This window comes from Suhomyces tanzawaensis, assembly GCF_001661415.1.
Source record: "Suhomyces tanzawaensis NRRL Y-17324 unplaced genomic scaffold CANTAscaffold_8, whole genome shotgun sequence".
In the NCBI taxonomy this organism is placed as follows: domain Eukaryota; kingdom Fungi; phylum Ascomycota; class Pichiomycetes; order Serinales; family Debaryomycetaceae; genus Suhomyces; species Suhomyces tanzawaensis.
In genome coordinates, this window is record NW_017963643.1 from 391,035 (window position 1) to 416,351 (window position 25,317).

At 50.1% G+C, this 25,317-nt stretch overlaps 9 protein-coding genes across 9 annotated transcripts; 3 read left to right on the top strand and 6 right to left on the bottom strand.

Moving 5' to 3' along the window:
• Positions 1–397: 397 nt before the first annotated feature.
• CANTADRAFT_57085 (putative metalloreductase) lies at positions 398–1,882 on the bottom strand (the record flags this gene model as incomplete). Its single annotated transcript, XM_020210659.1, has 1 exon — positions 398–1,882. One exon carries the CDS (start codon positions 1,880–1,882, stop codon positions 398–400), a length of 1,485 nt encoding a protein of 494 aa, XP_020062221.1.
• Positions 1,883–5,700: 3,818 nt separating this feature from the next.
• Positions 5,701–7,359, top strand: ADAEC (Adaecp; the record flags this gene model as incomplete). The annotated part of the gene is made up of 1 exon (XM_020207021.1): positions 5,701–7,359. The coding sequence occupies one exon, from the start codon at positions 5,701–5,703 to the stop codon at positions 7,357–7,359; it is 1,659 nt and encodes a 552-aa protein (XP_020062222.1).
• A 131-nt stretch (positions 7,360–7,490) lies between these two features.
• On the bottom strand, positions 7,491–7,996 carry CANTADRAFT_326433 (uncharacterized protein). Its single transcript, XM_020208466.1, has one exon. The coding sequence runs from the start codon at positions 7,897–7,899 to the stop codon at positions 7,621–7,623; it is 279 nt and encodes a 92-aa protein (XP_020062223.1). The 5' UTR covers positions 7,900–7,996; the 3' UTR covers positions 7,491–7,620.
• Positions 7,997–10,032: 2,036 nt separating this feature from the next.
• CANTADRAFT_31997 (uncharacterized protein) lies at positions 10,033–13,134 on the bottom strand (the record flags this gene model as incomplete). The annotated part of the gene is made up of 5 exons (XM_020208424.1): positions 10,033–10,275; positions 10,390–10,417; positions 10,460–10,859; positions 10,902–11,455; positions 11,573–13,134. Coding segments are annotated over 5 exons (2,787 nt in total), but the record flags the coding sequence as incomplete, so codon positions are not given.
• Positions 13,135–14,269: 1,135 nt separating this feature from the next.
• Positions 14,270–15,745, bottom strand: UGA11 (Uga11p; the record flags this gene model as incomplete). The annotated part of the gene is made up of 1 exon (XM_020211267.1): positions 14,270–15,745. The coding sequence occupies one exon, from the start codon at positions 15,743–15,745 to the stop codon at positions 14,270–14,272; it is 1,476 nt and encodes a 491-aa protein (XP_020062225.1).
• A 2,281-nt stretch (positions 15,746–18,026) lies between these two features.
• CANTADRAFT_326440 (uncharacterized protein) lies at positions 18,027–18,477 on the bottom strand. The gene has a single exon (XM_020208467.1). It carries the CDS (start codon positions 18,357–18,359, stop codon positions 18,117–18,119), a length of 243 nt encoding a protein of 80 aa, XP_020062226.1. The 5' UTR covers positions 18,360–18,477; the 3' UTR covers positions 18,027–18,116.
• Positions 18,478–19,902: 1,425 nt separating this feature from the next.
• On the top strand, positions 19,903–21,522 carry CANTADRAFT_32077 (beta-mannosyltransferase; the record flags this gene model as incomplete). The annotated part of the gene is made up of 2 exons (XM_020208433.1): positions 19,903–21,126; positions 21,178–21,522. Coding segments are annotated over 2 exons (1,569 nt in total), but the record flags the coding sequence as incomplete, so codon positions are not given.
• A 625-nt stretch (positions 21,523–22,147) lies between these two features.
• On the top strand, positions 22,148–24,410 carry CANTADRAFT_27484 (beta-mannosyltransferase). The gene has a single exon (XM_020208120.1). The coding sequence runs from the start codon at positions 22,228–22,230 to the stop codon at positions 24,349–24,351; it is 2,124 nt and encodes a 707-aa protein (XP_020062228.1). The 5' UTR covers positions 22,148–22,227; the 3' UTR covers positions 24,352–24,410.
• Positions 24,406–25,286, bottom strand: CANTADRAFT_102679 (uncharacterized protein; the record flags this gene model as incomplete). The annotated part of the gene is made up of 1 exon (XM_020206162.1): positions 24,406–25,286. One exon carries the CDS (start codon positions 25,284–25,286, stop codon positions 24,492–24,494), a length of 795 nt encoding a protein of 264 aa, XP_020062229.1. The 3' UTR covers positions 24,406–24,491.
• Positions 25,287–25,317: the final 31 nt, after the last annotated feature.

Here is a 25,317-nt window from a genome sequence, read left to right on the forward strand (position 1 = left end):
AATGCTTCACATCTGGCCCTTGTAAAGTAAGGAATGGTAAATATGGTTTCGCGAATGCCACATGTGAAGAAGCCTGTAAAATTGGCTCTCACATCTGGCCCTTGCAAAAAAATGGGTAATACTCACACATGAAGTAAGTACCACTAGGTAAAAAGCTAGACAATAGAACCATCCGGTAAAAATGGGTTTCACCAACCAGATGCAAAATGTATCTGGGAGAACGGTCTCACGGCTAGAAAGATTAACGTAAGTAGCCATCTGGAAAAAATGATTCCACAGGTGGCGAGACAGACGTAATCATCCAGAAACGTTTCCAAAGTAGCTAGATAGAAATGGATCCGGTAAAATGTTCCTCAGGTAGTAAGGATAACTACCTGGAAATACTTAGCTGTATGTCTCACATCTGGTACAACTCGGAAAAACTGTGCGTCTGGTGCTGCGCAGCCCACGCCTTGACAGCGGAATTGAGCGATTCGGGTCCACACGAAACTGCCCAGTGGTTGCTTTCGGCCGCGTTCTGGCCCAACACCTCTTCTAGCACGGGACGGCCTAGCGTGTAGGCAGCATCTGTAGGCGAAAGCGCTGCCAACTCGATTTCTGCCGACTCATCGAGAAGTCCGTGGTTGTCTTCGTCGTCGATCTTGAAAATAGGGCCGTCTGCGCCAGTGACATATATCCTGATGCCGTCCACGCCCGCCATGTGCAGCAACACATGGAGGTCGTACTTGCTGCGGACACACCACACCAATGTAGCGGGAATGCCCTGGGACCGGAAATGGCGGTAGAGCGGCACCCCCAACGAGAGGCCGCTGCCGCCGCAGACAATGTCTGCAGACTTCGCGGAGGAGAAAAATGGCGGAGGAAGCGATGTGTAGGGCCCTGTGAGGGCGTACTTGGGGGCGGTGGGGTTGAACTCGAGGCGCGACGACTTGCGGACCACCAACTCGAGGGTGCCGGAGTCATCATCGGCCAACGACGCCAATGTGTAGGGATGGGTGGGGGTGAGCCACGCGTAATAGCTGGCGGTAGGGTAGGCCACGCGGATGTGCGATGCTGGGAGATACTTGGGGAAGTTGGCAGGCTGTCTGATGCGCACAAGCTGCAACGACGAGAGCGCGGTGTTCTGCACCACCTCCACGTCGGCGTCCGTCACCGTGTATGCAGCGAACCGGTGGTACGCCTGCACCGCTACCAACACCACGCACACCCCTGCGAGCGGCAACACCCCGGGGCGAGCATGGAGAGTGATGCCCACCACAAACAGCCATGCCATCACGTTGTGGCTCACGTAGAACACCCGGTAGTACCGCCACCGGAGATACCGCACCGACACCACCAGCACCACGGCCACCGCCATGAAAACAACCACCCCGATCAAGTTCCACACCTGGAAAACCTTGCCCAAGGTGCCCTGGACAGTCCACTTGTAAAAGAACAAGCCCGCGTGAACCCCCACGCACACGAAGATAAGCCGAGAGAGCCACTTGTGGAGCGGAAGCTGCTGGAGGTAGTAGCCCCACGGATGGCTCAGGGCGCTAGTGGGACGTAACACGAGGTAGATGTTGAACGGAAGCAACGCGTAGGCAATGCGCCCGTAGCGCTTGGCCACGGTGGGATAGTGTTCGGAAAGGTCTTCGATGTGGTACACTCCGATGGAGGCAATGAAGACGGTCCATACTGAGATCGTCACCCAAACTGGCATTTTGACGATGGCAGCGAGTCGATGGAGGGGAGTGCCAGACTGGCGCCATTGGCGGTGGTAGGCATGGAACAGGGCCCAGGCGGCAAGTGCCTGGAGGACGGTCAATGCGAGCACGAGGTAGCCATACTTGATGTTGACAGTGTGGAGATGGCCGTGTCGAGGTTGAAGGGAGGGAAGCATTGGTGCCAATAGAAGAAGAGAGAGTAATCAAGGGTGCAGGTTGGGGGAGGGGGAGGTTGCAGGTTGGGACTGGGCGGGCTGGTTTTGCAGGTTGGCCCTGGTGGCGGGTTTTCGTACTTTCCACACCAGTGGTGGTTTTGCAGGTTGGACTAGGAATTTTGCACTAGTGGTTTTTGGCACGGTTTACACGTTTTGCCAGTAAACCACGGCAAAACGTTTCTGTTGGTAGCCCCATCACGTCGCATCGCCACCGAGGCACAGTCGTCGCAGACTAAGGTGGATCTCCGTGCCAGTAGGTGCACAGGCCGTTTCTCACCGATAATGTTTCAGACACTTTCAGACTCTGACAATGCGGTTACGAACTTCACCTCCAGAAGCGGAGAAACTTCCCAGACACCTGGATGGAGTTCCGCAAACGCCTAAGGGCGGGCCCCGACGAGTGCTAATATGCGGACGGGGATAAGTCCGGTTGGTTGCACTCGTTTTGGCCCGTTAAAGTGACGTTTGTGCGCCAGCACCGGAAGCATGTATGGTTTGACCAGATAACGTCACTGTTGTACTAGCCACTGTAACTGGAGTTCATGTACCATGAGCGTGGAAACGTCTGCGTGGTGATATAAATCGGGTACATAATCATGGGGTGTGCATCCCCGGCCCGTGGTCAGGGATAGTTAATTCTGGAGGTGCGTGGGATTTAAGCTTTGGACACCATACCACAAAGAACTCCCACAGATAGTCACTGCACCCACATGGCGCTCCCCTGAGGTCATCCAGCGGGGGGGCATTATTCCCGGGGTACCGTTCAAAGAGCACTGCAGGGATGCTACGTCGAGCCTGGCCATTGGGCCATTGGGACGGGAGAAATTGCACGTCCACGCTTTAGGCGTGGTTGCTTGGTTAGCCACATGGTTGAGAGCTTCCATGCCTGATCCGATCCTAGTACTATTCCATGGTCGATAGTCACCCAATCCGGCCTTTCCCAAGGGGCTGCATGACTTTTATTTTAAGTTGGGGTGTGCGCACAAGAGCGCTGACGCACAGGCTTAGCCTTTTGTTGTTCTTTTGAATTCCAAGACATTCCAAAACCGGCATATATTCCGGGAAACTATTAGCCTGTGGCGAGGAGCGCAATGTGGCCAGGTTCGGTTCTGGGGCAAAGCTTGCCAATCTAAGCTTTTTGGATCATCAAGTTATGTCTCACTTTTGTCTTGCAATAGTGTCTCAAAAAGTGTCTCGGAATTAGTGTCTCAAAAAGTATCTCAAACAGTGTCTCAAACAGTGTCTCACTGGCTCAATATTAGTGTCTCACAATCGTGTCTCACTGGCTCAATATTAGTGTCTCGCATTTGGTGTCTCGCAATATTATTCCAAATTTATTTCGCTGGATGCCCGGGAAATTCGGGAATCCCGCTAGCACGTACCCAACATGTACTTGTCAAGCCACGCGTTCCGCCACCACGGTGTCCCAAACACGTTTTTTCACTAAAACAGTATCCGATCGCACACATCACCAGCCATACATGTGGCTACAGCAGGGGTCGATCCGCTTGTTATGACCGTGCAGATTGAATTGCGCTCCCACCGTTTCCTTTCAAGACACTATCTGGGAATACAATACAATAGCAGTAGTTTATTTTTCCATCTCGATGGTAAGCTTACATCATAGGCCCCTGGTTACGTGCACGGGCACGAGTGAGGCAAGTGATGTCAAGAAAATTGAGCCTTCATATTTGCGTGAGGATGGTGCTTGCTTGTAGGGGCTTCTATCGGCAATCGAAGATCTATGATACATTTGCCACCTCGTACGATTGCCGGGACTAGCGGAAAACGGTGCTTATAATCTCCGTCTCAGAAAATACTCTAGAGTAGCTGATGGTCTGATTTTCGTATAGACTCCAGATAGCGATCGCCCCATGCGGGTTTATGACATCGAAGACCGGACGTACTATTACACGGTGGGGGATCCAATAAGGCTACATACCCACCACACGGCGTATGAAAATGCAGAAGACACCTTACCCCCGTAGCTCGCATAGAGCCCCAAAATGGTGGCTTTAACCGGCGCACCATACCGGAAATCCGAGCATGAGTATGTCTTGAGATGTCTCGAACACCCCTGTCACCACTACGGCAAGATCATCAGAGTATCTCTCCAGAGCTCGTATCAGGAACCAGTATCTGACGGGCTGGTGGGGGAGGTGATCATAATCGCCAACAATATGTGCAGAATGTGATCTAGAAGGCACGGAGGTGGTGAGCCCGCGCATCTACCATAGATTAATTTTCGTTGGGGGAGACAGCCAAGGCTCGGGATTGGAAAATGGCCAGAAGTGCCGAGGCAGTTAGACGATTGGCTGTTGGGAAGCCAATAATTGTCTCATCAACCCTATTGGGTCACATGCGATACGAGGCAGAGACCCAGCAAAGAAGTTGCACTTGGTGGCTTGGGGAGCACTTTGGAAGGGTTGCATAGTGCCATCGATGGAGGGGACTTATAGGGGGTAATGTAGTATCAGTTTGGAGGATATCCGCCTGAGCGGACTAGAACCCTGAATTTGCTCGAGGGCTTACTCGCCACAAGTAATGCGCCATGCAGCACACACAATGCAACTCAAAATTAGCGATGGGGCGCGGGGAGGGGGGGATCCAAAACTGCAGGATTGTCGGGATGGTTGAGTGAACGGAAATCTCGGGTTCTTCACCCTGGTCAACAGCAACCGTAGCATTCCCAGCACTTACAATGGCCTCCTAACTGCCCCACGAATCTCGCTAACGTCTCACCAGTATCGACACTTGGGGAGACGGGCTGTCTACAATGCCCAATTTCAAGACGCCTCGGTACTCTAAATGAAACTGAAATTTTACTCGTGGTGCATTTGCAGAAAGTAGTATCCATGGCGAATTACAATCGGTGGCATGCAAAATACTTCGCAGACTTTTTTTTTGTACACCTATTTTTTGACTACATGCAGGCAGATCGTTGAACACATGTGGCGAGAAAGGTGAGTTTTTGTGGGGGATTTTCCAGACTTGGAAGCCTGGAGCTGCAGTAACGAGAAGAAGACAGCATCAGGTTCGGCACGGAAGAGAGCCGGAGCAGAGGCGATGGTATCCGGAAGTGCCGGTGTCATTAGCACGAGTTCAATGGAAACCAAGGGAGAATGTCAGGGCCTAGATGGATGTGGCTGGGGCGGAACTCCTTTGAGGGCGGCACTGGGCCTTAATGGCAGGTTTATGGAGCGGTGACGACAGGTGAGTGACATAATCCATGAGGCAGGCCGAAAACGTAATCCTCCGGCATGTTCCATGTTTGGAAAACACTATCCACAAGCTCATCAGCCTCAGACGGAATACCGTTCTGTTCGGAGCCCTGGGGTTGACATCTCTCAACATACATATAATCAGTGACGAAATTTAGGGGGTGGGCGCCTGAACTTGCAGGTATCGAACGAAAAAAATAAAAAGGTTGGATTATGCGCATAAATTTATTTTTACAATTATGTGTGCGTCCTTTTCGGGGCTTTTTATTTCTAGACAGAGCCAGGTTCGGATGGGTTATGCACGATTTTAGGGTTTCGCACTGCCATTTAATTGTATGCACGATTACATAGACACTCCCTGTGAAAAATCCCTTGTATAATTCAGGGCATACTCAGTATATAAATGCAACTATCCCTAACTGTTTTCTAAACCTTAGTACCAATTCTAAAAAAACGGAATAACAATTCACACCCACGTTTTGAACTAACCAATTGTGACCTAACAGTTACTACTACCCCTTCACTAGCCCCCCTAGCTCTAACCGCACACCACCTACAATGGTCTACTCAACAGACGCCGCCAAGTGGAAGGCCTACGAATTCAGCGACCCATTCGCTGCCGGGTCGTTCTTTGTCTGCAACAAGATCAACAAGTTCTTTTGCCGCCCAGACTGTGACGCCCGTCCTATCACAAACTTGAAGTCGGAAATCAAGTTTGTCGAACACCCCACACAAGCCATACAGTTGGGCTACACTCCCTGCGAGTCATGCGACCCTGTCAGCTCGCCATGCATTGATGTGCAGTTGTTGATAAAATGCGTGGCCCACATCAACCAGCAAATCGGGTTCATGCCTCCTCTTTTGGACGTCAACGAGGACAGAAACAACCAGAGAATCAAGGCCAACATCATTGAGTCCAAGCGCGCCAATGAGGAGCAAATCTTGAACACCATCAATAACGCCGCCCCCGGCTCCAGCAGAAGATTGTCGTTGCCCGTGATCAACATGGACGGCAAGTTTTCCAAGGACACCACCTCGTTGTCCAAAAACGACTCTGACCACTACCGCTTGGTGGACTTGGCCTGCAGACACTTGGCATTGGCTGCAGCCATGAGCATCTACCAGACGTCATCCTCCAAGAACCCTTCCACTCCGGAGGAGGGCAACAGCCCCTCCTCGCCTTCGGCTTCCAAGAGAAGAAGAAGAAGGGGCGGTGTTTTGGGCTTCAAGGAATTGGCAGCCAAGTCCAAGTTGTCGGCTTGGCACTTCCACAGGGTGTTCAAGTCCGTGACGGGCTTGACGCCAAAGACTTATGGTGATAAATGCTGGGAATTTATCAAGAAGCACAAGGAGTCTGGCAAGCACTCGCTCTTCTCTTCGTCGCCCGAAGACCGCAGCAGCACCGTGGCTACTGCCGGAGTCAAGACTCCTTCGCTTGGCTACCAAACTCCTGCTTCCAGCACCCACAGCATGAGTGAATCCGTGCCCACCTCGCCAGAATTCGCCCTCCCACCATCCAAGAGAGTCAAGATCGAGTCTCCCGATCAAGTTTCGCCTGGCTCCAAGGCCAATGGCTTCAATGTGGTCAACCAGTACGACAACCTCGGAGCGCAGCTCAACCAGCCCTTGGACTTCAACGACGTGTTGACTCCAGCTCTCGACGAGACCAAGAACCAGTACCCAATTCCCCAGCAGGCCACGTTTGAGTTCAACCAGCCCTTGTTCAACAACAACTTCAACATGTTCGAATCGCAGATGTCCAACAACAACTACACCAGAGCCTTTTCGGTGCCTGACTTGACCAAGTTTAATAGAGAATACCCATCCACGTTGTTTGGTCACACCCAGAAGCTCGAGGAAGCCCAGGACAAGGCTGTCAAGCAGGAAACCACCTCGCCTTTGCTCAGCAACATTTCTCCTTCGGTGGAGGAGGCCATTCTCGGCAACATCGACGTCAATCTCAACAGCACTCCCGACATGGTGAACAACTTCCAGCCTAACCAGGTGGACGATTTCACCAACATGATGGCCGAGCTCGACACCAACATGCCTATGCCTGCTGACGACTACAACAACTTCGGCTTGCAGAACCTCTCGCCTGTGCTTGGCATCAACCAAGGCATCGAGATGAACAACTTCAATGCTGGCTACGGTGCAGGTTTGCGCAACGACAACGGATTGGCAGAAATGTTATCCACCACGGTTACTGAGTTATAGATATTCAGCAGTACGGGAAGTACGGCTACGACGGGACGCTTTGTTAATGACTGATTTGGAGCTTGGGCTCCACCTTTTTACTTCTAATGTTATGCATTTTAATACAATTGACTTTCTTCACTACTGTAAGATTATTACTGTACATTAATGCCGAGCTCTTCACAAGGAAGTTTCTGCACTGTGCACCAATACTATTGAGTTCTTTACTGTAAGTGTATGCAATCGGTGCGGAAGCCAGCATGCATGGTTAGAATTTGCGCACTAGCTGCAGTAGTGGAGGGCGAACAATACCACCAGTAACAATTGGACTGGGCAGACAATACACAATGCGCTAGCACGATGCACCCTCTGCATTTGGGCCAAGCCGGGATTCCAGAAAGGGCTAGACCTGCGCATGGAACTACGGTGTTGTGGAACACCGGGCGCCTCTCCCGCCAGGTAGAGGGAGCAAATAATATGCGCATGTAGTGCGTTGGGTTCACCAGTGCAGTGCTTTGACATCACAATTGGAGTTCCAACTGCTATTTTATTCCCGTGCATAGATAATACAGCCCAGCAGACGGGAGTGAATAACTGTGATCAATTGTTCTATGATCGTCCCCAACAAGAAAATAACCTGACAGCCAAGATAGGAAATGTGGAAACCACCCGCCGCCGTCACGTGGTACGGATCCCTGCGAATAGGAGGCTCCCACACATGGCGGTGGCCAATAATGCTCGTTCTACAGCCAATTCAGTCCAGCCATGCATAGATAATTTCAGTATGCATGTGGCCAACGGATTTGCTGGTGCACCAAGTACAATAAGGTGTAACAACAAATAGGCGCCACTTGCAGTAGAGAGCTAGTCTCCCAACTGCACGGTAACTAGGCATATTAGCCTGGCTAACGTGACACCACATTCTGGTCTGGACTTGAGGCAGTCATATGCGTAACTCCGAAGTCCGTTTTTTAACTCCACTGCTTGAGTCCATCAGGCGCCCAGATTTTCGAGTTGAGGGGATCTTTTAACTCTTCAGTCCCTCATTCGATGTGCAGACGCTTGTGCAGAACCCACAGGTATGTACATGTAGTGAGAATTTCTATTTTACATGTGGAACAATACCGGCGCACGTATGGTGGGATTCGACGGTAGCCCATGCGCTTCGTGGTTGTACATCGTTTATGCCTTAAATACGGGGGTAACAGCTTTCGCCAACCATCCTATGCTCGTCGGTAAAACTTGTCTGCATGGTGTTCCGTGCGTTGTAAATAAGCTTTTAAGTTCTCCCTAAATATTGGACCCTCACGCAGGCTCGGCCGAAATCATTGGTAGTAATGGCTGGAGCCACAAAGGGGGGGGGGGTTGGCGAACCAAAGCCCGTACCGGGCGGGGAGTGAAACCCGGACCAAATGCGTTTCACCGAAGTGTCTTGGAAAAGGTCTAGCTCGTGCGGGAATCCTACATACGAGTCATCTATCGATGCCGTCAAGAAATAACGGACTTGTTCATGTTCAATTATGAAAGTTTTTGTGTTCCGCTTCATGTAGAATAGTCAGAAGTTAGCCACTAAGTTATTTTTTAGTTTCATCAAGATGTCCAGATTCCGTCCATATTTCATTCCAAACTATTTTCTCACCTGGTGGCCGCGAGAGGCATATTGTGCGTGCGCTTCTGTACTGCACGGACTTCACGCATGGGGTGTACATACCTGGGCCCTGTAGAGTGGTCCGCCAAACGTGGGGGTCTGCCTCCCATTGTGGTGGTCTTATCTAACGGTTCTCAATCCAAAACAGCCTATGCTCCAGCCTTGCGGCATATCTCTCTGAAATAAACACATACTATCAAAACTACACCGAGAGGCGAGACGATTCTTTAATCAGCATGCACATGGCTTAGAAAACTGACAATGCCAGCGAACTGTGCAATTACTATCGAAAAACTCGATCCAGGCAACAACAACGCTCCTCGCACTCAAGCCATAATTTGCACGGTGGTCGCTACAATTGTTGGGGATTACTAACAATCGAATTTGGCGGTGTAAGTTGTCTGGACCAAATTTCTCCGGGTAAAAAATACACACCACTACATCTGTTTAAACTTCTGTCTATTCCCTTGTTTTGTCGGGTCAACACCAAAATGGTTATGAGTGATTAGCTATTTTGATCTGACAGAGACATCTAGGTCTCGTGTATTCCTAAATGGGGCATCGGCAACACTGGAACGAGGGTTTGCACGGCGCACATGTACAGGTTTGGGTACCCTTTTCTAGTGATAATATGAATATCCGCAGAATTACCCTTGTTACATTTGCCGCGCCATAATTCAATCTATCATTCGAAGCACCAAGTTTGAAAGCTTTTTGGTGAAGCTCTCATACTTGCAATTTTCGTTATGTTTGCTGCACCCATCCAAATTATCCTTGTAACTGCCAGAGAGCTTTTGCAGCTCGCTGACCTCCCCGTGGTAGTTCTGCTGCTGCTCAATAAAGACACGGTTGATTTCATCCAACACCAGCTCAATCTTGTCAATATACTCCCTATTACCTGAATTTTTGCTGGGCGTAAAGACCTTCTTGATCTTGGTTTTGTATGTATTCTTGGGCCTGCTGCTGGATGCTGAGTTGCGCCTCAGGTATGAAGGCTCGGGGGAGGCCGGCCCGCTGTTAGGGACACTCTGATTCGATTCAACCTGGTCGGTGAAACTCATTTCGATGACTTTGATTTCTCTTGCCCGTAAGCTAATGAATACTGTCCGGGAAATAATTTCTTCATACCCTCCATTGCTTTGGTAAAACAATAAATCGTTTTTCATTGCTGTGGTAACTTGTGCCTCCAATTTCGGATTGATAGGACATGATTGGACGGTGAATTCTGACCTGAATTCGTCACTGAACGCAACTGCTGGCAAAAGAGGTTTCTGCTTATAAATCGAGAACTTCGACTTAGCATTTGAATTGCTCAATTTATCAGTCGAATCTGCAGTAAGGGTGGTTGCCTTATGACTGAGATTTGAAGTTATCGTACTTTGATCGTTAACAAAGCTTTCTACCTCATCAATATCATCAAATTCTTGACTACTATTGATGCTCAGCTTAGAAATTTCATCTTGATCGTGACACAGGTTAGCAAAGGTTGAAAGAGGAGCCGCCTCAAGCGTATCATCATCAGAATATTTCAAGGAAACATTCATATTCATTATTTCGGAACACTTCAACTTAATAACATCTCTATTATGTTCTGAAATGTTTTTCACCATATTATCATTGATCAAAGGTGTATACACACCTGTTTTAGACCTCTTTATTTCCAAATTATTCTTTGGACCATTCTTAAAGCCCACAACGTTCATTTTTTCTTCACGAACAGGGTTGTTTTGATGACCACTGTGCATGTTGTATAGATCAAACATTGACTGGGTTCGAGACAATTTAGTGGGAGTCATCAGAATACTTCCGTTCGAGTGTGAAGCGTGACCGTTGCTAACATTGATGGGGTTGCTGCCAGAGGTATTATTTATGACTATTCCACCAGAAGTACCATTGGATATACTTCCGTGATTACTGGATCCATTTACGTGCCACGTAAATTCGTCTTGCTCAATAGCAGGCAGAGGAGTTCGTAATGATTGAATGGAATTTCTTTTGGACAAACTTCCTCCGTAAACCGGAGGAAAGTACTCATTACTATCCATCATGCTGCTGTTATACGAAGATCCAGTTGTGTTATGCGAGTTGGTGAATGTGTTGGATGGATTGGAGTTGTTACTTGTATAACTTCCGAAAGAATTCTTCCACTTCTCCATAAAGCTCCCTCCGAATTTAGTTAGCGAATAGTTTGACAAAGAAGAGTTCAACGATGACGAAAGTTGCGACATCGAGGAAGATTTTGATAGCGAGTTTTGTCTTTCCTTTGACGAGTTGCTCACCACAGAAATTGGTGCAATTTGAGCATTCGTCTCAATTTTAGACTTGGGAATTGACGTTGTTGAGACTCGAGCCTTGCGAGGTATCTCCCAGCCTTTTGCTGATGGAGTAGACCCCACAAGAGAATTGTCAGACGAGCTCGGGGAGCTTGAATATTTGGATGTCTGAATCGGTATAGGTTTTGTACCTGTGCTTGTGAGAACAGGCGAGCCTCTGCTTGACGAAATTGATTCCGATCTGGGAGATTGAGAAAGCATCCTGCTATTAGGGGTTGGAATCGTCGATGCGCCATCGCTACCCATGGGGGACTTCATCTTGCTTGAATACAAATTCTCGCGGCTGCTTGAATTATCATCATCGGTATCTATTTCTTCATTAATTGTGTTTGTGAGATCATCATGGTTATTGTGGTTTTGGTTATCATTAAGGTCATCAAACTCCGAGCTGGAAATCGAGAATGAGAAAATATGGTTGGGTATTAGGGCATTGATAATGAAAATTAATTTCTTAGCCACTACTGGGTTTCCAGTCATTATCACAATTCTCGTCAATTCCCTTGTTTTAGTCCCTTGGACGTTGTAGAAAGGTTTCGTGCTTAACAGCTCACGTAATGGTATTATCAAAGCCAACAAGCTTGCCAAAAACGTGTTCCCATTATTTGAGGAACTGTTCGAGTCAGATTGAGCTATCAGGGAGGCATTATAACCGGTTTGTAGCAATGGATTATAGCTTGAGGTGTATGGTTGAACTGTTTTTCCGTCTTTGAACTCCAACCAGTTTATTACTTCTAAGACCCAATTCAACAAGATGGAATTGTAGCTGGTAGATTTGGAGAGAATACAGCTCCGTATCAAGCTGTTTGCGCACATCAACTTTGGAACATTTGCAGTATAGTGGAGCAATTTGATGAGCTTGACTACTTGATTGCCCAAGTCTGGATCACTTTGGAGAAGGCTGCTAGGAAATTGAATTCTCTTATTCACGATGTATGGGCAGGGACACGAAGTTGGGGAATCATTTATATTCAAGTTGTTCATTAAACCTGAATTGAGCTCATGAATCAACTTCTTGGTGGTGAATCTTTGCAAGAGAATTAGGTAGTGGGATAATTCATTCCAGTTGTTGAACACGATATCGCCAATATCGTATAGGGACTCCAAAGGCACAATTATTCCTATTGCAAACCGACTGTTGATGTTATTATTGGGTTTGGATGAAGGGGACGAGGCCAGTTGGCAGTTGGACATTTTGGCAAACGGGTGATTTCGTATAGAGGAGTCCTTGATGGGCAACGTAGGCGTGGGGTTCCAAGACGAGGAGGGTCCCTCGATGGAGGACAAGCCTGGAGGCTCCGAGCTGTCCAAATCGGTGATAGAGAACAACCGGGTGATGAGCACCGAGCGCGACGAACCATAAACCAGGCTGTTCAACGCTGGGAGGATGTGGATCTTAGTGGACGAGTGGGTCTGGTTGGTGGGTAACCCGCACCCAAACATATAGTCGTTGAGCTCGCTGGAGTTGTGGTGGATCTTGGACATCATCATGTACCTGTTGTGCGAGGCATGCTTGGAGGCCAGTGGTGACTTGCAAAACACGCTGTTGGAGCCAGGACTTTCAGGCTCGTTGGCCGAGTCGAAGAGGACCTGCTTGGAGCGCAAATTGCCTCCGTCTTGCGACACGATGATGCGCACGAGCTGGTTGTTGAACGTGTAGGGCTTGAGCTGGTTGGGGTTGTGGGTGCCGTAGAGGATCTCGCGGGTGTAGGGGTCTTCGTAGGAGGAGAATGTGGAGGAGTTGACCTGGCCCGGAGGGGTGGAGGAAGGACCCGAGTGGGGCTGAGCCGACTGCTGCTTGAAGAGCCGTCCTAACATTGTGAGTAGAGGATTAGTGGGATGGGCACATCGAGCCTGAGGCAGGGGTGTAAATTAGTGGTGGGAGCAGCTAAGTGACTGGGTGTGACTGGGTGTGACTGTAAGTGAATCTCTGGCAGTAGTCGCTGTCGTGATTGCTAGAAGAATTAGCCGCCGTGGTAGCCCTGGTGTGACTGGAGGAGTAATTCGGAAGTGCTTGCTAAAGTGACTGACGGCGTTCTGGAGCGACTTTGGGCGTAGTGGCTAAGGTAGTAGCCGATGTGTGGAGCTTCTTGGCCGCTGTAGAAGTCGCTGCAACGATTTGGTGAACTTCTGGAGTAATTTGGGAGTTCGTGACTTCGTGAGAAGTAGCCGCTGCGGTATTTAGTGCAGTCTGGTGGCTGGTTGTTGAAGCGTGCGGCACACGCTGGAAGGAAATGTCGGAGTGACAATAACTGACTATGCTGGTGACTGGCGGCTGGCCTGATAACGTCAAGAGGGAGTGGTGGTATAACTATTAGTATGTAAGCAAGAACAGAGGCGGGTTAGATGCACGGAGGCGCGCACGTGACAGGCGCACTGGGGGTCAGACACTCCGGACACATGGAGACAATAGGAGGTCGCCTAGCGATCTCCCGACACAGATCTTGGAGACATCGGGGTGTCCGAGTAGCGTCTGGAGCGGCTGTCATTCCGGCTGTCGTTTTAGCTGTGATTCTGGCCGTGGTTTAGCTGTGATTCTGGCCGTGGGCTGGCAGACAGACACGTCCAGCTGACACATCAACAAGGCTCAGAGCGCCTTTCCCACAGCCTGGCGGAGGATCTGGCAACCGACCCCGAAGGGCATCTCCAGGCGATCGTTGAACTGCGATGGGCGATGACGCCACGTATATATTACGAGATCGATGTGTGGTTGTTTTCGTGGCCCAAACAGGCTGCGCGGTTATTTGCCTACGTTGTTGTGCTATTCTACGGTGCCACTTTGGGCCCACAGGCACCCCGTGGCGTGTGGGCCGATCTACAGTCAACATCACGGCCCCAGGGGATGTGTCAAGTGGGGCAGACAAAATCGCGCAAAATCAAAACGGTGTCGGTGCAGGAGTTGCTGCATATGCACTACGTCAATGCCACAGGTGATCTGTCACGTGCATTCACTCTATAAAGCCTTCAATGAGTCCTCTAATGCTCCCAAAAACACGTCGGCGTGGCTGTTCTCGAAGACCAACGTAGGTCTCAATCTAGCGGAAACGTCTCCGCAGCCACCCACGTTCACTCCGCGTGCACGCATCTCCGCCAACAACTTGTTTCTGGCGCCAGCGTCCACAAAGTCCCAGGCGATAAACGTACCGAAGTTCTCACCACGCAAGTTCAGCACCTTGTCGGGGTGCTTGTCCAAGACAGCTTGCAATTGGGGGTAGAGGTAAGCTCCGGTGGCAGCGGTCTTCTCCACCAATCCGTGCTTGACCACTTCTTGGTAGATGGTCTTGGCAATGATGGCCTTGGAAGGGTCTCCACACCAGGTGTTGAACTGTCTGTAGGGCTGGTTGGGCTGCAAGTTCTTGTCGTGGAAGTAGAAGCCAGCAGCTTGGAACTTCTTGGAAAATGTCACCATGTCGGGAGGAGTGGTCAAGTTCCAGTGCTCGTGGGCCCAGAACTTTCCGGAGGCACCCACACCGGTCTGGACCTCGTCCACGATCATCAACACCTTGTGCTTCAAGGTGATGTCTCTGATTCCCTGGAAGAAAGCAGCAGACGCGTGGTTGTCGCCTCCTTCGGCCTGGACAGGCTCAACAATGATTGCAGCCACGGTGTGGGGAGGGTACGACTCGATGATGGACTCGAACGCGTCCAAGCAGCGTTGCTCCTCGGCCTGGTTGGCCTGCACGTTTTCGCTCAAAGGGTACTTCAACGCTGGGAACGGAGCCTTGGGCCATGGGAACGCAGGAATGTCCAACTTGTGGATGGCTTTCGAACGCGTGGTCGACAACGACCCAAACAACCGTCCGTGGAAGCCCTTGTCGAACGACAAGATCACGCCGTCCGAGCAGCCTGGCGCCTTGTTCTCCATGGCCGAAGCCATCTCCTCAGCACTGAAGTCACGTGACCCTCTCTTGATAGCGGCCTGGTACATGAACGCAGCCTTGAACGCCGTCTCGTTAGCATCGGACCCGCTCAACGCTGTCCACACCTTGTTGTGGCCCGGAGGCGCAGCTGCCAAGATCCCGTCCTGCAAGATCTGCTTGTAGTCGGTGGATGGAAAGCACGCCAAAGCTGGTCTGTTGATCAAGGCGTTTGCCATTTCGTCTGAACGAGCGGCCTTGAGAAGCTCGGGATTGCTGTACCCCAAAGGAATGGACGAGATCTGGCAGTACATGTCCAAGAGCTGGTTTCCGTCAGCATCGCTGATGTAATTGCCCACCGAGTTGGTGTAGTCAGAAACAAAGTAGGTGGCTCTGTTGTCAAAAACCTGGCCCAACTCGTCGTTAAGCGCCTGGGATTTGGGGCCAGGAATGGAGTCGGTGGCCAAGTGGGGGCCCTTTGGTTCGTGGGGGAAGTAATGCGCGGCTGTGGAGCCAGCGGGTTTGGAGGAGGAGAGCCAGCGCTTGGAAAGCAGTCTGGAGAGTCTGAGCATGGGGAAGGGTATGTGTGAGGTATGAGTGTGGTGGAGGAGGTGCTGGTGGTGGTTTATATAGCCCAGGTGGAACCCCACCTTCAGGAGCTCGCTTTCCGACAGGCCTGGGGCAGTTGCGCTAGCGGGCGCCGAATCGGGCTAGTTGGTGCGGTAGCGGCTGGGCGCGCTGCTGGGAACCCGATAAGGTCACGTGCGGAGAGTCACGTGATCAGTGGTTGTACGGCTTGTTACATCTTTCGTTCTATGGCCACTGGGTTCGTCTATGCGGAGGTTAGAGGCTGCGTGCCGTTTGGAATAGAAATTGCTCTTAGGTTTCTAGATTACTTTGGAGCTTTTTTAGTTTCGCCATCTCCGGAGCTGTTTACTGGGTATAGATGCCTTTAATACTGTAAAGAGTATTTAATCCTTACTGGCATTCTATTGTGTGCGATAGTGGTAAATGGTACCGTTATAACACCTGTGTGAACCAACACCACTTTCTTTTAATTTCTTTACTTATTGCAAATAAGAAAAAGACACTGAACCTATATTTAGGGGTTTTAGTAAGTGTTTGCGGGAAATATTTGAGAGAATGTGATTTACGTCTTATTTTGAACAATATTCAGTATACTGGACCTGACCACTCCATAATTTTTTTTTTTGATACTTAACGTATTAGTTCCTTTAAACCCGGCACTACTCTGACTCGCGAGGATATTATAGTAATAACACATAATGCAGGCACCTGGCTCTTTTATGTCCCATTGGAGTTTACCGTCAAGGTCCTGGTAGTATTCCTGTCGGCTCTTCCTCCCATCTGACACCCGTTCCGTCTTAGATCACTGAGTTTTGTCCCCCAACGTTCTCGGTGGTGGCATCCCGCTCAATGTCGTTAATGTCGCATTTTTGCATCCACTAATCAGATAGCATACAGGTAGTATTTGTTGGTGATTTGATCGATTTTCTTGTAACATTAGCTAGATGACACTCCATCTAGTTTTAGTAAATATCAACAGGTCGCTTTGGAAGGGTCTAGATGTCCTCCAATATTCAGGTTCATTTTCAATAAACTGGTACATACAGAGGACACATTATGAGCTTTGGGTATTTTTCTTCAGACTTCAGTCTAGGCTGTCGGTGCATGACTTATTCCTGAATCCAAATTAATCAACTTGCTCACCAAGCTAGTTACTAGGACGTGGAGGGCAGTGGTTAAATTACTAGATGAATTAGTTTAACTTCACTTGCTTTTTGGTAACGAACAATTTTGGGTACTTTTCTCATCCATGTTTAAAGAATTCCATCCATGCTTAGCATCTATAAATACAGTGGTGAAGTTTTGTTGGTGGCAGTGACTGCTCCGGGGGCGGGGACTTCTGAAGCATTAACGCCACGACATCAACACATACATTCGTCGATATACTATCAATAAGAATATATTAAATTGCATACGTTTAATACCGAAGGTTGCCAAACAGCCCTGTTTGTTTGTGCTTACCACAGTTCAAGGAATAATAACAATTATAAAAGGTACTTGTTTTAAGAGAAATTACGAGAGACACAGTCCCTCTTGGTTTCAGCTAGGATAACAGTAGTGAACTGGCATTATCCCAGTGATACTCACCATCCTCAACATCTTCAGAGTTTCTCCAATCACCATTTCTCTTACAGTGATCCATCCGTGATACTCACGTGATCAATAACACGTGATACATCGCTCGCGTGACACTTGACACATCCAGCCACGTGGCTAAACTAAAGCAACAATACATCGGCTGCCTACTGGCCCAACTGGGCCACGATCTGACCGCCTCACGGCAGGACTACACCTAAGCCTTCACAGCTTTCAATACCCCAACCCTTTCCTCCCTAACCAGGCTATCTTTAGACCTACCAAACGGCAGATCCCACTGTTGTGCACCGTGCATGCGTCGGTTGCATAATAGAATGGGAGAACTCGGCACGTGGCGCTCCAAGACCAAGCGGTGGGATGTGTGACTGAATCGTAGAGGCAAACAGAAGCTCGAAGTCTCGGCAACGACTTTTAGCCACTGTTGACACTTGTGACGGTTCGTGGTCTGGGGATCTTGCATGCCCGGAACATGAGATTGTCACTGGTGCAGCGAGATTCGAACTTCTATAAAAAAAACTGCACGACGTGCCAATTGTCAAAAATGCACCTGCCAGGCGTGCACCAGGAATATGACGCATGGTGCTATAATTAGGGGCATGTCAGTGGAAGAGGGTGGTGGGTTGTAGGGTGGTAATTGAGGTGGTGATACCCCTGAAGCTACATCCGTCCCTACCACCAGTCGCCACCTGGCGCCACCACCCGCCCCCACCACTTCCCACCGTAAATGTACCACAAGAGGCTGATGCACACAGCAAAAGACTAGACTCGGGTCCGGCGCACCATGAACATCATGCACGAAATACGATTATGGCGTGCGCGGCGCCTGCGTCGCCAGAAGATGAGCACTTTAGGCCCCCTAAAAGGGCAGGCTTTGATGGCAGTGACGTAGAGGAAGACTGGATGGCCGGGCATAGCTCGTCCTACCAGCACACGAGAACTCACAGGACAATCGCACGTCATTTCGGCGAATTCTGCGGGTGTGTGGGCTGGCGCGGTCGACATGGAAAATGTCCCGCGCGCGGGTAATGTGCGGCGTGCAAAATAGGCTACGATAGGAGACTGCCGATCTCAATTCTTCTGTCAAGAGAACCGGTGCAGTGGCTCCTTTCCACCACCGACTCTCTCGTTGCCTCACCTACTTCTCACCACCCCCAAGTCCCTTCCAAACACCTATCCTTCACACCCGGACAACAGGATCGCATGCAAAACGCCTGCCAGACATGCAGGACATCGACTATTATTTCCTCCGGAACTGATTTCCGAGGGCTCTTCTCTGCCTCTGATAAGCCACCACAAGATCGGTTTTTATGCCTCGTGGTCCAGGTAAATAATTTAATGTTCCATCCCACCACCTGCCGACCACTGCAGTGCCCTGCCGATTTGTGTGCTCCAAAAGTGTCTTCCGGGAATCTTTATATTTAGAATAGTTTCTTCTTCCCACAGCTTGTGCTACGGCCTCCCACTCCTTACTACAGTCCCAGGCGATACGCGGGCACCACACATCGGAGCATATAATCCTGCCGTCTGCACAACAAGGCAGCATTTGAAGGAAATTTGACGACGCAGACATCGCAAGGGGCGACCACCGACAGGGCGAAGGCAACTGACAGACAGAAGAGTTCAGACTGCTCAGACATCAAAGACTCCGAAACTTCACTGATCAGACAGAATCCGAAGACACCAGAAGCTTCAGAAATTTCAACTGATAGCCTTCAGAAAAGTCTTCCATAGCATCTCGTAGACATCACTGAAGACACCAGAAGACTTCACAGAAGACACCAGAAGACTTCATCAAGCGGCACCAGAAAACTTCTCCAGTATCATCAGAAGTGCCACCAGTGCCTCAATCTGAAGACTTCACAACCAAAACTTTCATAGCAGAAAGCTTCTAATCACCAGAAGACTTCAGGACCAAAGAGGACTTGAACCCACCAGAAGATTTAAGATCCAAAGAGCTTCTAATCCAAGACTTGCCCACCAGAAACTTCTCCCCAATCACCAGAAGACCCTCCATTCCCACAACCTTCCTTCACAACATCTCCCACCAATGAAGGTCCTCAGGCGATTCGAGAAAATCACCCTCGTGGTGTTGATGGCCATGACATGCCTCCTCCTCTACACACTACACTCATACGACTACGACGAGGTGTCCCACCGCGTCAAGGACGCATCCCAGCAAGGTCCCATCCACATCAACCACGACATGGACGAGATCCAACCCGATCTCGTGCCAGAAACTAGCCTCATTAGTGCCTTCGACAAGGCCAACAAGCTCATCATCTTCCCTCGCAACTTCCACCTCAACACCACCGAACAGTTGCTGGGCTACTACCAGAAAGTGTTGGGCAAAAAGTTGCATCCCAGCGACAACATCGTCAAGTACCACTACAAGTACGAACCAGAGCCCACGGACGAGGAGTTGGACGAACACACGCCCAACGACCACTCTGGCAGCTCCGAGTTCGACGACCCCGAGCCCGCCTACGAGACCATGCGCTCCAGCGCCCTCAGCCAGCTGACTATCAAAAGCACGTACTCGTTCTTCTCGTTCGACATTTTTGCGGCTTCTGCCGACATCAACGGCGACTACGGCCAGTGCAGCATCCTCCACAAGAGGAAGACCATCCAGGTGTCGAAACCACAAAGTTTCACGACGACTCGACGCGATATCGTGAACCGTTTCTTCGCCTCTGGGTCCGAATACGCGAAAGAATTCGCCTACTTCTTCAAGGAGAACCCAATTTCCGACCAGGTCAAGCACAACACCGTCGACCAATACTGGTACCGTTTGGCAGGGTCGCTGGTGTACTTGGAGCAGTACGGAGTCCATTTCATGGTGTCGAGAATGGTGTATTCCTACGATAAAAGACGGGACAAGCCTGCATTGTCGCTCGTGTACGGCCAGATCTTCGACGAGAACTGGAAAGAGCTTCCCAACGTGGAGTTGGTGGTTCCCAGCAACAATCCCGATATCCACAACGACGAGAAGGAAGAGGCCCAGAAATTCACAGCAATTTCGTATCCCGATTTCCTTCCATTTCCAGCGTACCATAAGTTCAATATCAACAAGGACGGGTACTACGGACCCGAGGACCCACGTATCATCGTGGTCAAGAACCCCAAGGGCTACGAGGAGCCATTGGTGTTGTTCAACGCCAACCACAGAAAGATCTTGGAGGAAGAAATCGAAGAGGCATCCAAATCGAAGGTGCTCTTCAAGGAGTACCGTTCCATGTTCATGTCGTGGCCATGGCAGTTCCAGAGAGGCAAGCTCAACATGGAGGACCTCAAGTCCAAGCACAACTCCAACCTCTACACGCGAGTGATCGAGCTCAAGATCGAGAACTCCATGCGGCTGCTTGCACAGCAGAAGAACTGGACACCGTTCATCAGCTTCCAGGAGCGTGTTGCTGAGGGCTACGACAAGTATATCTATATGGTAATTCGCTGGAACAACATCGAGGTGTTGAAATGTTCTTTGACTGAAAATTTCGACAATTCGGTGTCGTCGTGCTCGTTTGAGTACAAGATGAGAACCACAGAGGTTCTCGACGGGGTGGGACCCCTCAGAGGCGGAACTGAAATGGTCAATGTCAATATGCTCCTCCACGAGCACGTCGAAAAATTCCCCCAGCTCCAGCACGAGTTGGACCGCATTCCCGAGGGACGTGAGGTGTATCTCGGGTTTGCCAGGGCCCACTTCAAGGAGTGTGGGTGCGGCAAGGGCTTTTACCGTCCTAATCTCGTCACTTTGGTCAAGGACAACGCCGTCAAAGAGGACTTTGCCAAGAACATGGACGAGCACGTCGACACCTACAAGTCCCAGTACAAGCTCCACGACGTGGGGTCGTTCATGTCGCTCAACGTGCCCGTCACGTCGTGGGACTTATCGCGAGACCTGGAGGAATGCATCAATGGCCTGCCCAATCTGTTGATTCCCAACGGAGTTTCGGCCTGGGACATCCGCAAGGTGGGCACCCACGTCCTGGACTACCTCACATTGTCGTTCTCGGTCAACGACCACACAGTGGACATGGTGCACATCCAGGGACTCTTGCGGTACTTGTTGCCAGGATTGAACGAAAACGGCCACTTTGGCTACGACAACGACAACGTCAAATGTGCCATGGACTTGTCTTCTGCGTACTGTACGGCGTACGGGGAAGAGCACCCGGCCCCTCCGTCCGAGGACACCAGTGAAACCTACTGAATTGACACGAACCCTGATCTCAATCGGCCCTGAAACGCACTATCTGCCTGTCACCTCAATCCAGGAACGTGGTGACGATCGCACATTCCAGCTCCCCTGAAACCACACAGCCCTGGCCTCGGAACTGGCCACAATAGCCACCGGAGGGTGACATCAGACACAATCGACCATCGTTGCTAACGAAAGGCTGTGCACACCATGGCCACTAACCCGCATGTGCGATCCTGCACGAGCACGCTTGCCGCCAGACCCCTAGATATATTTGCTAGCGTCCACCCAGCACCAATACGGAACCATCCATGTGCTGGGAATACAAAACTCCCCCCTACTCGTATTGTTCCCCGTCGGCCTGACGTAAACCGTAAAACACTAATTCCCAATCGGGCTGGCCCAGCAATGACAACAGCACCGACATGCGCCACTCGGCGCGGCAGGCCCGGTCAGCACCTAGGCACCTGTACATAATCCACTCTCAACGTTGGCACCATGCACTGCCTAAAAATAATCATTCGTATATATATACTGGGCCTTCCCTCCAAAATATCGGGCTATACTTCCTATTGCTACCCTCCCTCGCCGAGCCTGCCTGTCCTATTTGAACCCAGTCATCCCCAACTGTCCACGCTCCCCCATCCGCGTGCGACCTCCCGTCCATCCCCCATGACTACGTTTACTACCATCAAGATCAAGATAAGGCACTCGTTGCGCTACATCGTTGCAGCCGCGCTTGTATCCACCCTTCTCTTGGCCTTCCACCTCATCCAATACGACAACGAGGCTGGCTATGTCGAGCAAATCACTCCCGCATACGAAGCGCCTCCCAGCTCCAAGTCTGGTCTGCTCATCTTACCTGCTGATTCGCTCCAGTTCCTCGATGAGCATCCTGAAATCCTCGAAAACTTGGGTAATCCCCCCATAGTCCATGTGGAGACGCCCATACCCGAGCCTTTGACCCCAGAACACTCCCTGTACCGCGACCATGTCCTCAACATCTACGACAGCATCGAGCCCATCAATCTCGACAAGCTGAAGTGCGACGTGCTCAACCAGCAGGCCACCGTGCAGATTGACAAGGCCGCAGCATTGAAGGTTTCGCTTCCACGGCTCATGGAAGAGCTTTTGAAGGAAATCGACACCAATCCTGACGGCTACATGGGCCAAATTGCCCCGTTTTTTGAAGAAAACTTGCGTTTGATGGTCAAGCACAATGTGGTGGACATTTTTTGGTCACGCTTGGCCGGCTCCAGCGTGTGGTTGAAGGATTATGGTGTCCATTTTGTCATTTCACGAATCATCTACACTCCAAAAGCTGTTCGCAACCAGCCAGTGTTTTCGGTGGTGTACGCCCAGCTCTACGACGAGAACTGGGAGGAGATCACTGATTCGCATTTGGTGGTTCCCTCCAACGAGGGCTCGTTCAACGTGATGAAGTTTCCGTCGTTCCTCCCCATTCCGTTCTTCCATGACGTCGACGACCCCAAGCTCCGCTACTACGGGCCCGAGGATGCCCACGTGTCGCTCGTCAAGAACAAGGCTGGCTACGAGGAGCCTCTCTTGGTGTACAACTCGTACCATAGAAAATTCACCCAAAATCCGAAATATGATCCTAACTCCAAGGCTGGCAGAAAGCAGGCAGGCACCTACCGGTCTATGTTTGTGTCGTGGCCGTTCCAGCTTCAGAAGGGTAAGGCCAACACGGATGGCGAGCCCAACAAGGCTTACGATGACAAACTCTACTCCAAGGCCATGGAGTTGCAGATCGCGAACCAGCCTCGCCAAAAGAAGCAAAAGAACTGGGTGCCTTTGGTGAGCCACTCAGAACGTGAGGAACATGGCTACGACCGCGACTTGTACTTTGTGTACAGATGGTCCAAATTCGAGACCTTGAAATGTGACATCAGTGAAGGCACTGGCTTGTGTTCGTCCGATTTCAAGTTGGATCCAAAATTGGACCCCAAGACCACAGTGGGACCCCTTCGTGGAGGTACCCAGATGGTTAATATCAACGAGCTCATCAAGACCCAAACCAAGGTCGACTTGGCTAGCATTATCCCCAAAGGAAGAGAAATCTGGGCTGGTTTTCCCAGAGCTCACTTGGATGACTGCGGCTGCGGAGACAGAATGTACAGGCCCAACTTGGTGGTGTTAGTCAAGGACTCGATCGAGGTCGACAGGGACGGGAACAAGGAGATAAAGTCCTTTTACAGAATCACCCACATCTCGTCATCGGTGTCGTTCGACATTCCTATCCTTAGCTGGGATATTGGCGAACCCAAAAAGTTGTGCTACATCAGCAATGTGCTCATTCCCAACGGAATAGCCACCTGGAAGGCCGAGGATTTGCACCAGGACGAATCTGGCTACTGGAAGGTCGACGACCAGATGACTTTGATGGTCTCGGTTGCTGACTTCACCGTCCATAACATCAACATACAGGGCCTCTTGGAGCAAATTTTGAACTTCAACAGCCCCACTCTTGTTTTGCATGCCGACAATACAGAACAAACTGACGAAGGACGCCGCGAGCTTGGCCTCTTGGACCCCAACAGATTCAGTGACGATGCCTACCGTGCTACAATGGGCTACAACGACGACAACGTACAATGTGCCATTGAAGGGTCCAAGAAATTCTGCAAGGTATACGGACAAACATACAAGAAAACCTTTAAAAACACAGCCAGTGATTTCGAGGAGTTCATGAATGAAAATTCCATTCATATGGATCCATTTCAAATAGACGAGTACCTTGTCGACTTGAAGAAAATGGAAAAAGGGGAACAATAAGACTACGTTTCAATATGTATTTAGTACAATCTTGTAATTAATGAGACAATAAGACTGAATTTCAGATGTAGCTAGGACTCGATTATAAATTATTAACAAGTATCAACTGTTCAATGGTGCTATGCTTATTTGCAACCCTTTCAGTCAACGAACCGAAGCTGGCTGGGATTCTTCCAGTCGGGGGTTCCAATTTTTTCAGATTTGCAGAACAACTCGACTACATCACTGGTGGCACAATCAATTCTGTTTTTGGCGTTCTCAACGAGCATATTCATGCTAGTGGTTGTGGTGAAGTCTGGGTCTGTCACGAACTTCTTTAGCTTGTATTTCACCATTCTGAGCTTGGGTACGATTTTCACAAAGGTGGGGGTCATGAACACCTGTGCCTTCTGGCCAGGTCCCACCGAACAGGTGACAGAGCCACTAGTGGAGGCAGTCAGTCCCCAACCGTGCTGGGCCTTATAGTCGTAAGCTATGCCGTATCTTCCGATTCCAAGCTTATGTACATTTTGGATAACGGGCTCTATGACAAGCGAGTCTTTCAAGGAATAAGAGAATGTAACTGAACCCGACCCCCCGTATTGCTGTGACTGGCAAGCACTAACGGGAATGACTCCCGGATAGGTCACTTCTCTCTCCAACGCGATGTCGTACTCCACCCAGTCCTGAACAGGTTTTCTTCCAAACCAGGAACGACGAGCTAGGGTGTCCAAGTCCTCAGGACTGTTCTCAGCACTCTCTGGTCTGGCTAAGAAAGTCTTTGTATCTTTCAAGTAGAATACGGTATCTGGATCTTGGGTGAGTTTGTCGTAGTTGAGCTCTATATCACGAATACTGTTCACCTCGTATGGTTTGGGTCTTGGTACATCGGAAGGAGTAGCAGAATAAGCAGGGACTGGAAGAACCAATAATAGTAAGATCAAATATGAAAGCATGAGAAGCAGTTAGGGAGCCACAATGAGTAGT